The 12,149-nt window shown below is 46.4% G+C and overlaps 1 protein-coding gene across 1 annotated transcript in view; it reads right to left on the reverse strand.

The window, feature by feature from the left end:
• CDC20B (cell division cycle 20B) overlaps positions 1 to 12,149 on the reverse strand; it is a 223,166-nt gene that overhangs the window by 90,418 nt on the left and 120,599 nt on the right. The window contains exon 6 of the mRNA XM_069626486.1: positions 7,775 to 7,874. Within this exon, the coding sequence (XP_069482587.1) occupies positions 7,775 to 7,874 (100 nt within the window). The remainder of the gene's footprint in view (positions 1 to 7,774; positions 7,875 to 12,149) is intronic.

Consider the following 12,149-nt stretch of genomic DNA (forward strand, 5'->3'; position numbering starts at 1 on the left):
AGTGCACTATTGCCATTTGCTCTGCTCTAAAGATGCAGCCCTGCAGCATTTGCAGCAGAGCAGTTATATGCCTGCTACAAGTGATGGTGTAGGTGTTTATGAAATTCTGGCTGAAGTTTAAAGTCAAGGGTGTTTTGCACAGTACACAACTGACGCTCGTATGGCTTTGCAGCACTGTATCCTTGGCCGAAAGTGCAATTGATACACACCTCGAGCCGACCAGAGTCTGGTGTAGAAAGGTGCCTCTGAGGCAAATTGTCTCATTGTCGTGCCTACCAGGTGTATGGGGAGGCTCGAAGGGTGGGGGGTCCGGGGAGGAATGATCCAAAGGCTGTAACCTTGTTATTGCGGCTACGGTCTGCTGAAGTAGGCCAGGAGATGAGTAGTGTATGTAAAGACAGGTGCAGTGAGGGCTCAAACTCAGTTTTTGGTGACTCACATTCCGTCCATAGAATTAATTTTTTGGATTAATCATGTTCTGTAATGTTTTTTCTTCTCTTGTGCTGTTGTGTTGCAAGGTGATGCTTTGCTTTATCCAGCCCTTCAAAGCAATAAAATACTGTGTTGTGACAAATCGCCATCTGCAAGGGTGTGACGGTCCTATTGTTTTTGATTTTCATTAATAAATACAATTATGCAGGTAATTCTATTTCTGAAAGAGGAGTTGACCTTTCATAAAGCTTTGTGTCAAATATATAGTACACCAATGTACATATGCTGCACCAGTGTTCTGTCAACTGCAGCCCCTTCTCTTGAGTGGCACAGTCAGGTGCAAAGGTCACATGTGCATTCCTGACAGCGGCTATGAGCCAAAGTCACTGCAGCCAGAGTGCCATTTTAGCTTCTGAACCTCTGATCTAAAATGTAATGATTGTTGCCTCATCAATTTGGTGGCAGGATAATAAAAAAAAGAATCCATACCTGGTTATGGTATGTAACTAAGAGGGAATGATGACAAATACACAAGTGTTTTTAGGCTGTAAGTAATGAGAGGGGAATGAGAGATTATGCCTAAGGTATGTAAAACGTGTGTTCCTTGACTTTTTTAAGAGGGGAAATTTAAAGTAGCAGGCAAGCACTTTATATGGTCAGTGCTGCAATCAGGTCAGATTTTGGAATCTGGCAAAAATTGTCTCCAATGATACCGAATCCAGGGAAACAAAAAGCCCAACTCCATGCCGAGCCACTGTAATATGCTGTGCCTGCAGCAACAGTGATCAGCTGTTCTTCAACAGACCTCTGCCACGTTTTTTAAATGTTTATCCTAAGCACATTAAAGTGCAGTTAAGGTCACTTGTTTATGTCGTTTTACGCAATCCATCCTATATTCTGAGGCTGCAGGCTTGCATGGCATACAGAAATTATTGCATATACGGCTTTTCCCACCAAAAATATTGGTCCAGCTGTCATAGCAATCCAAACGGCAACTCAATGCTCTTCACACTTTGGCTTATACAACATCTCCTCAGTAGTCCTCTCTGATAATTATTGCCCAGTTGCTTTAATTGCAACTTACTTTTCTCATGTCTGTTCAGACTACGGTCTTGGGGGGGGCGGGGGGAGCATTCAACCTACACTGCTTTGAAGCCATAGCAAATTGCAGGAGGTGCTGCACAAATGTCAAGTAACATAATATACATCAACAATGGCACTGGGAAGTAGATTTGTGACCTTCACAGCCTTAACATTCTAAAATGTTTTTACAAATTATGGGATGTCAGGCCCTACTATGTAAGGGGCCATCTACTGATTTGAGAAAGAATGATAGTTTGTTCTAGTATGAGCTTTGCACAATGTTTACTTTGACTGTGTCTTCAAACATAAACAAACGTGGCATAGCTGCCATGTTGCTGGCCAGTCCCAGGGCAATGCACAAGGTAGAGTATTTTCTGCCTCTAGTGCATTGCTGCTGCAGTCTAATGGCTCTGCACACTATGCAGCAGGCCTTGAATGCCATCCAAGCAGGGAGTTGGAGTCAGTGGAGATCCCCAGTAAGAGACATATGTATTTTAGCATTAGATACGCTGCTGAAGACTTTTCAAAGTGGGCCAAGGGAAATTTCATAATGAGCATTTGAACACATTGTGGGTTTCTTTAGTGCCCATGACAATTTTGATTGGAAATAATTGCATCCACCGCCAGACTGGGCCATAAAATGGTCTCGGGCACCAATGTAAATGTGGGCCACAGTTGCAAATGGCTATTCATTCCTTTTGTGACACGGTTTGAATATTAACCAAGTTGGAGTTTTTTGACAAAGTGTGATGCAAAATGTGCATTTTAAAGACTATTTATTAAGCAACACTGGTCAAAACTACTAGCTGCAGAGTGAATTAACTCAACAAACAGGCCCAAATTAACTAGAAAAGTGGCCCATTTTGACCAGAAAGACTGGCCCACACCAGCATTTTGTGTTTTTGGTTCAGCATGGGCCTATTCCCATGTAGGCCAGTCCGGGCCGGATTGCATGTTTAGTGAAGATATCCAAATGTATAATGTTGATAACACCTGCAATCTCTGGCAACCTTTCTGGCTGGAAAAGGCAGAAGGAGGTCTTACCTTTCTTACCTTTCCCCAGAGACCATGTACAAGGTCTCACAGCAATTCAGCATTAAATGGTGCTGCCTTGGGCTCGGTGTCCTGCTTTGAACTGCTTTCAAGCCGGCATGACTTCTGTCATATAATCTTAAAGCCGCTACAAGATCCAACTGACCTGCCTTTGATATTGCACACTTTTCAAACTACGCCGATCTGCTTTGATCAATCACCCCGAACCCACCTACGTGTTTCCACTATCTTTCATTCTATTGCCGCTGTCAAAGCCTACTGTGTAATTAGATCCAGTCAAACTGGCACACTACTACAGTTGAATCAATGCATCAAGACATCCTCGAGTTGTCGGACCACGAGGATCTAAACATCTCCAGGTTCTAAGCTGCCTTCCAGTCTCAAACTGATTGCCGCTTGTTGACGTTCATAGTGTTTGCCTCCCATCAAACCAACTTGACTGTCTAGACAATGACTCGACCCCGCCGAAACGTCCTGAAGCTCAGCTCAATGCTGTTGATCTTCCAGAAGAAGATTTAAAGGTATACCACAGTGGTTCTGTGCCCTAGCCTGGTTTTAAGGGACATAGTGACAAATAACTTCCCACTCCCACATCGCCCATCTTCATACACAGGGAGCCTCTTTCATCCAAAAGTCTACATATAATTTATATTCCGTTACAGGGGGTGGTTGTTGGTGTTTTAATTGTGTGTTTGCATTTTTACTATAATTAAAGACTCATATTTGTATGGAACCTTTGTGGACATTGCCTTTATGCCAGTACTACATCACACCCCTCTTGAAGAGTATAGCCTACACTCAGCCCATGCGGCCTCAAAGAGGCATCGAGGCGGCCCGTTCATGTTGTGGCTTTTTCACCTTTATGATTGGCATCACTGCTGGCTTAGTAGTAGTGTGAGGCTGAGTAGGAGTTTAGGAAGCACTACTCATCCCTGTACTTCTGCAGAGCAGTAGCCATTTTGTCGCACAATACCTCAAGTGCTGCTGGCTGTGATCAACACAGCCGTCCCACATGGCTCATTAAGACTCAAAGGCGAGGCAAAAGGGCGGCACAGAATCTCTTTTGGGGTGCTGTCCCCCCTCACAAAGGGTCTTGTTTCTCGCCTGACTCTGCCAGTGAGATCCTTCCTCTTAATCAGATCCTCCACACCAAGGCCTGTGCCAGGGTGTTGTGCCTGTGCCCTCGCCAGCTGTAGATGTAGTGACGTATGGGAATCAGAGAAACGCACATTACTCAATACACATGGGCATGGTTTGTTGTTATATGCACCGTGGAATGACTACCACATTTTCTTTAACCCCTTAAATACCAGGCTATTATGCAAGTCTATGCAAAAGGGACGAGCATACTAGAAATTGCATGACTGTCTCTCAGAAAGGGGGGTGAAGAGAAAGGGGGGGGGTATATACTGCAACATGTTTCACCAGCCCCGACTGAATAATGCCAAGAGTTCTTGTATAGGTAAACCAGTACCATTTTGGCAATCTCTTCGAGCAGGGTGTTGTAAGAGAGGGGGAGGGGATGTTATTCGGAGGCGAGTGACAGGCAAGGTGTGACCTCTGAAGTGTTGATGAGTGGAGACCAACATGTATTCAGTGTGCTGGTACATTCCTAGGTGACTTGTGTTGCTGGAACTTTGGGATTCCTGCCTGGTGTAGTGCTCATGAGGTTATCTGTGTGAGAGAGCACGGGTAAAGCATTCCCTGATGCCTGTGTGTGATAGGCTCAGTGGAAGAGGGGCTAGCGTATGCACGGAAGGGGGCTCCTAGGAGCCTTTCACCTGCAGTGGGTGAGTGGATAGTCTACGAGTATAGTATAAGGGGGACACAATAATGACAGGCGAGTGAGGGGCACACACAATGAAGAGGCCATATATAGCAAAGCATGAATAGCAGATTTTGCAACACCTTTCTTGATTGGCCAGCCTACTTATTTGCTCAGCAATGTTGTTGTTATTTTTAATGTCTCATGAAATTATTCGCATCTAATGCGTAAACTAGATAACAGGCAGTAGTGGTTTTCCTCTTTTCATATGCTAACCACGCTGGTGACCTGTATGATAAACCCAAATTCACAAGAAAAGAAAATGATAATATTGATGCACACCAGAACACCTCAGGAACAATCATATGAAGACATTGCTACACTGTTGTCCACAACATACCTCTGTAAGCACATCATTACAGATGATGACAAAGGGCAGTTCTGGGTTAGACTGGAGGTGCTGGTAAGGGGGCTGCAGTGTCTGCTCCGAGCATGGTAAGGGGGCTGCAGTGTCTGCTCCGAGCATTGTTCACGTGTACTTGGCTGGTGACACTCAACTCTCTGGAGGTGCTGGTAAGGGGGCTGCAGTGTCTGCTCCGAGCATTGTTCACATGTACTTGGCTGGTAACACTGAACTCTTTGGAGGTGCTGGTAAGGGGGCTGCAGTGTCTGCTCCGAGCATTGTTCACATGTACTTGGCTGGTAACACTGAACTCTTTGGAGGTGCTGGTAAGGGGGCTGCAGTGTCTGCTCCGAGCATTGCTCACGTGCACTTGGCTGGTAACACCGAACTCTCTGGAGGTGCTGGTAAGGGGGCTGCAGTGTCTGCTCCGAGCATTGTTCACGTGCACTTGGCTGGTAACACCGAACTCTCTGGAGGTGCTGGTAAGGGGGCTGCAGTGTCTGCTCCGAGCATTGCTCACGTGCACTTGGCTGGTAACACCGAACTCTCTGGAGGTGCTGGTAAGGGGGCTGCAGTGTCTGCTCCGAGCATTGTTCACATGTACTTGGCTGGTAACACTGAACTCTCTGGAGGTGTTGGTAAGGGGGCTGCAGTGTCTGCTCCGAGCTGCAGTGTCTGCTCCGAGCATTGCTCACGTGGACTTGGCTGGTAACACTGAACTCCCTGGAGGTGCTGGTAAGGGGCTGCAGTGTCTGCTCCGAGCATTGCTCACGTGGACTTGGCTGGTAACACTGAACTCTCTGGAGGTGCTGGCAAGGGGGCTGCAGTGTCTGCTCCGAGCATTACTCACGTGCACTTGGCTGGTAACACTGAACTCTCTGGAGGTGCTGGTAAGGGGGCTGCAGTGTCTGCTCCGAGCATTGCTCACAGGGACTTGGCGGAGGTGCTGTGGACTTGGCTGGTGTGATGAGTGATGTTACTGCCTCTCACTGAACACCGGTAAAATGATGTCAACTTATGAAGGGCAGCACACACCATGGCAATCAGAGAAACCAGCACAGCTTGAACATTACTGAATACACACGGGCATGGTTTGTTGTTTTATATAAAATGGAATGGCTACCACATTGTCTTTAATGAAATCGCATGACTGTCTCTCAGAAAAAGTTCAGTGAAGTGAAGGGGGGGGGAGTATATACTGGCACCCTTTTTACCAGCCCCCTTTGAACTAGCTGGCACTGAAGGAAGAGATTGCGGCAGGGGCACCTGAATAGAGGGGAATCAGGGCGGTGGGTGGGGGCGGGTGTTTATGGGTCTCAATCTACACTGCATTTTCTTTGAAAAGAGGACATGAACCACCCAAGCAGCTAAGCAAGTGTAAAAGGGATGGAAGTACCATGGTATCGCATAACAAGATGCTATGCCCTATTGCTTGGTGTATGCCTTTTATAGCAGGACAAAGAAAGACATGCCATGGCATAATAAGGCATAGACGAGGTAAAGCAATAAAAGGCAGAGCAGGACATGAAAAGGCCTAACAAAATGCAAGACTGCGTCCACTCCTGCCCACACTCTGTGACCTGAGCGGGTGACCCCCGCCCCCATCACTCTGGCTGCTCCTCCTCCATCTCATGGAACTCCAACACCCCCTCTCCCACACCCCTCCTCTGGGTGTCAGCATATGATCAGTTATAGGCCCACCCCTCTTCACCCTTTGCACCTTCTCACTGCATAAACTCATTTCTTCCTTTGGCTTTACCCATCACCTGTTCACTAATACACGGATCTTCTCCATCCCCTCCTTCACCCCGACTTTCTATGGACTTATGGCTAACTGCCTCACTGCTTTCCACCACTGGGCGGCTGGATGCTGCCTCATGCTAACCTTCTTAAAGATCTTTCTACAAGCCTCCAGCACCTCCCAAACTCTCCCTTCTCCCATTCTCTGTTTCCCAGACTTCCTCGCCTCCTCGCCGGAGTTAGGGAACCATGGGGTTCCCATAGACAGTGTCCTCACAATCACTGCCACTGCGGCAGCTCGGCTTAACCTTTCAAACACTGCAACAGGGGTCTGCAACCTGCTGCTCGCTGGATGTTTTCGACTACAACTCTGATATCCCTCAGCATTGACTAAGCCGGCTAGGGCTGATGGGATTGTCAGTCCAAACCATCTGGAGAGCCAAAGGGTGCAGACCCTTGCACTAGAAAAATCCTCCCACACACCACTCAACTAAACCTCTAATCTCTAGCCAAGCGTTCAGCAAACCAAACTTTCGTACAAGCCTGGTCTTACCCTCTTCTCCTTACCTCCCTCATCAAAGTTCCCAACTTTGCCACCTGCACACTTTTCAACCTGCCCAGTTTACACCATTCTAGATGGCTCTCCGTGCAATATTTCTCTCTCCAAGTTCCGTCTCCAAATCTTTAAGTCCATCCATGTTCTTGGCCCCACTACTTTGCTGACTGCATCTCATTGTACTCTCCCAGTCTAGCTTTCTGCTCCTCTCCTCACTGTAGCCTACCTGCCCCCTGCATACCCTGCACCCCCGCTGCGTTCGCTTATTTTCTCTACTTGCCTCACTAGACTGGAACGCTCTTCCCGCGAGCGGGGACCACTTGCACTAGTTTGCACTATAAAGTGCAAATAACAAACATAAACCTGCGTCCGCCCGGATATGCATTCACTTATTGCACGTGACCATGCAAACAACAGAAATGGCACAGAACGAAAACCAACTCCTCACGGATTTGCATTCACTTCTCAATGCGAACTGCCAAAACTGCACAGAGGGGAGGGGAGTGCACATGTTGGCGGGCTCCTCTGTGCAATGTGTGCTTTATTAAAACTTTCTTGATATGATTTTGAGGCATTAAGGGACGCCTTGGGCCGGCCAGACTGGACGCACCTGCAGGCTCAGCAGCTGTTCTTGCTGTGATTAAGCTTGCTTGTGGGTTTGTTTCAGATACATATTGAGTGCATTTTTCTCATTGACCATCATGTCAGAAACATATCCTCGGGGGTGGAAATGAGCATATACCTGTGTAGTTGCAGCGGCCGGCTTCACAGATCTCCATGCAAGGAGCCCCCAAACGAGTTACGCTTATTTTATCTTCTGGTAATACTTCAGAGAAAAGTTTCTGCAAGAGAATCACATTGCAAACATGTTCAAAAGGCAATTACACAAGTAAAGTCAATTCTTACACAAATGTTTGAATCACTACCACTGACATGCAGTAGAAGTCTGGTCGTGTTGGGCTTTTTCAGCTGACATGAGAGAATTCCATTCTTTCACAATAGTCCATCTCAATACTGTTACCTCCCAGGGTGGCGCTAAAGTACCGTCTATGACCAAAAACTAAAAAGTCCTTTTACTTCTTTGTCTGGAGAGGATAGCTCAGGGGATTTGATTCCCGGGTCCGCGCTTAGAAACCGCTGGGTATTAAGCGGAGCGGTTGGGAGCGCTGCTCCTCTACTTTTTCTTTTCTTAATTACATTTTACTGCTCCTATACTTTCATTTTAAAAAGAATCCTTTCCGGAAGGTTTTCATTTCAAAATAAAAGTGTAGGAAGCAGTTGAAACTTGCACTTCAGTGCCCTGCACTGACTGTTCCCTAAACAGAAGGCGCATTTGTTTGTATTGTGTGTTGGAGGGGGTGTGGTGATGGGGTTTGTGGGAGCGGGGAGGGCCAGCAGGGAAAATAGCTCCACTACTTCTTTTCATACCCTTCGACCACTGATTAAGCGCATTATAAATAACCTATCATATCATATCATGGACATCTGGGGCCAGATAATCAACGATTTGCACTGATGCTAAAAAGTGAGCAAATGCTTTCATATTATAGAATGGAGCAAACAAGTCCGTATTATATAAAAACATTTGCTCGGGAGGAAAAAATAAATCATACATTGTACTATGTTTGCTGCATACCATAAAAAGAAATCTGTTTGCTACATTTCTTTTCATGTTACATTTCAAACATAGTAAATAAAACAGCCTGTTTCCGTTTTGCCCTTGTGAAAACATGTTTAGATAATACAAGTTGGGGCTAAATCTGCTTGCCCATTTCCCAACGATCTAAGCAGTAGAATCATTGCTACATACATTGGCCCCACTTTTTTGCACCAGTGCAAAGCTTTGATGATCTAGACCCCACGGCAGTGCAATGAGTAGTAACTGTCCGCCCACTCGTGGAAATGACTACCGCTTTTGTTGTGGTTGATGGTGTATCTTGAGCCGACCACGTTCCCAAAGTGGGCCATGCGACATAACGTAACCCTACAAGCGCCGATAGAGTCTAAGATTGACTACAGGTCTCTATGCATTTCCAGTATACCAGTTATAGCTGCGTTTTACCTAGATAAACCCTGGCTGAAAATACCTACGCAGTTTACATGGCAATTTTAATTTCATTACAAAAAAAAGGGTTGCTCCGTCATAGAGGGGAAAATGGAGACACATGTAAAGAGTTCTATTAATCTCACATTCAAGGTTACGCCTTTTGAAACTGAAAAATAGGTGCATTAATTCACACCCGATATCACAGACAGGACGGGCTCCGTCAGTACCAGTGCCCGCTAGCGGTACATTTTTACAATGGCCTAGACTAGAAGTTGAGGTAGTGTTCAGGAATTTTCCATGCTTGTGTACGTAGAGTGCGGCACCTTTGCTGCCGGGGCACATTGGTGCCAAGTCGGTTGGCGTTATCTGCTAATTGGCCCCAGGCCCTGGGTAAGAGAACGTTATTCATGTTCCCGCTGAACACCGAGCGATTGGGCTCATTCGGGGTAATTTTTTGTCAAGTGTGTGTGTGTGTGTGTGTGTGTAGGTCATTCAGTCCTACTTTTCTGTACTCTGCATTTGTGTGCTCAAATATATACTATGGTAGTGGAACACAGCCACAAGCTAGAGCAATCCACTACACCCAAGGCAGATTTGTCTACCCTATCCAGGCCTATTTTTACCCTTTACATTCTTGGGATTGTAATTTTGCTTTTGCCAATCTCAATTGGCTGACATGGGTCTAGTTAGAGCAATGACTCAATGCAAAGTAAAGGTCGGGGCTTCGTGAAGCACTAGAACCGGAAGCCGCTGTATCATCAAAATAATACCCTTCTGCCCCTGGCTTTTGTCAAAGCAAATGTCCATACATTGACGGCCAGAGGCTGACAAACAAAAATAGCGAGTGTAAATTTTAATTTCAACTATGATGCTTAATTAAGGTACGGGAGCAGAAGTACAAGGAGATTAAATTATTTTTCCAGGATAAAGGGGACATTACGGATAGGTCTTAAGTCTCCAAGTACACAGAGAACAATCCAATTTCTCTAAAACATGTCCCACTGGGCCCCAAGTTGCCTCAATTTGGGACCAGTGTTTCCTGTGCATAAGCACCATTCTTTGTGCCAGAATGCAAAGGAGAAAACATGATCCGGGGGCTACTCATGCCTGACGTGCTCCTCCCAGGGTATTAGGTCAAAAGACCTTTTTAATGAGAAAAAATAAAGATCAATTTACAAACAGGGCTCTGTGACCGCACAGAACAGTTTTTCGAAATTGGACTTCACGCCCCTGCCGCACACGAGTGCGCGCAGGGGCTGACAGGCGTGGCAGTGTCAGATAAGTGAATGTGGGGCTGTGTGTGTGTGTGTGCTTGTGTGTGGGCGTGTGTGCTTGTGTTTAGTTAGCGTGTCTCGTGCTGGGAAGGTGGTAGTGGGTTGGGGACAAGTGGGGGCTCAGGGGGTTAACCCGCCCAATTTAGAAATAAAATAGTGGGAGAGGGTGGTGGTACAGAAGGGGAAGGGGGAATTTGAAAGCCGACACAAAAACGGTTGAAATAAATCTGTCTTTTTTGTGTTCAGTCTTTAAAATGCGGAAAAATAACATAGAACCCCTCCCAATCTTATAAATTCAAGGAAATACATGTGGGATGGTAGTCTTCAAATTGAGACTACCATTAAATTAAGGGTTCACCCATCATCCCCTGGCCAGTGTCATATAGTACTGCCTACTAGACACATTGGGTCTGATTCATGGAATATTTGCCCAGTTCAAAGTGAATTTGCACTGTTGAAAAGTGACTTCGCACTGCCGACACAAACCCTGATTCATGGAACCGTCCAAAGTGTATTTTTGCCGTCGAAAGACTGGGCAAAGTCATTTTGTACTGCAAAAATAACTATGCGCTGACTTTGCCTGGACATCACTGCAAAACGGGGTATATTCTAATTTTTATGCAAAGGGGATGTGGCCATGCAGTGCGGACTGGTCTGCTCTCATTGATGGCATTTCCAATACAGATTGGATCTGGAACGAGTCAGTGTGAGCAGACTCACGGTGGTTCTTTCTAACAACTCCAGATATCGCCCTGCTTTAAAAAGGGGGCCCAGCCCCCCATGCTCACTGCCACATCTCCCTGTGCCAAGCTCTGCCCTTGTCCTCTGTTCCTCTCCGCAGCTTTCATTGTTTTAATGAGCACCCGTACCCCCTTGCCTCAGGTTCTTCCACTCCCAAACGTCCCCAAAATCACCACTTGCCTGTCCGTGGCAACTGCCCGTCACACCCTGCCCTACCGCTGCCTTGCCAGTCCATAATGCTGGCTCTCGGGTCCCACGCTCCCCACTATATTTACTTATACATGTTGCCAGGCTGGATCACACTATATTGACTAGTAGTGTGTTGCATATGGGGGTTTGCGAGGATACCTACTGATTTCCATAATGCTGGCCCCCTTCAGGAATGGTGTATACAACCCGAAAACGGTTCCAAGAGCAATGCCAGGGATTAAGATTCATGGAAAACCTCCCACCCATCCAGTGCTTTAAGTTGGGTGGTAATTGAGAGGGGGGCTCTTGTTAGGGGGCATGGCCTAAGTACAAGTGATGATGCTAAGCGATGGTCAACTATGACTGGTGATCGAGTGGGCCAAGATGCATGTCCAAAACATGACCCTAAAAACACAACATCAGTACAAATTATATTAAATGCCTGACCCTAGAATTGCTGATAACCAAGGACTAAGGCTCTCCAACAGGAAGTGGCTGTCTGAGAAGGACAGCGGTGGGAAAGCAGCGGTTATGGCTGTTACGTTTAAATTGCATAGGCATCATGCTTTACATCATGCGATACATGCCAAGTAATGGCATCTTCCCCAACAATCAGACCGAAAGGCCTACATGTAGTGCTGTTAACCTGGGGCATGTATTCTATGGCAAATTCGAATAAGGCAAAATTAAACATTATGTGTTCCTTTGCTCACTGCAGCGGCACCTTGCATCTACAGTTCATGCAACGCTCTCACTGCCTCCCCCCACCGGACCTAGGAAATACAGTGCGACAGAGGTCTTCTAGGTCCCTTCCACCCACTCTCTGCAGCTCATTAATCATTGCAGTTATAATTGTTATAATTATA

This window comes from Ambystoma mexicanum, chromosome 6p (genome assembly GCF_040938575.1).
Source record: "Ambystoma mexicanum isolate Mex_15411 chromosome 6p, UKY_AmexF1_1, whole genome shotgun sequence".
NCBI classification, from domain to species: Eukaryota; Metazoa; Chordata; class Amphibia; order Caudata; family Ambystomatidae; genus Ambystoma; species Ambystoma mexicanum.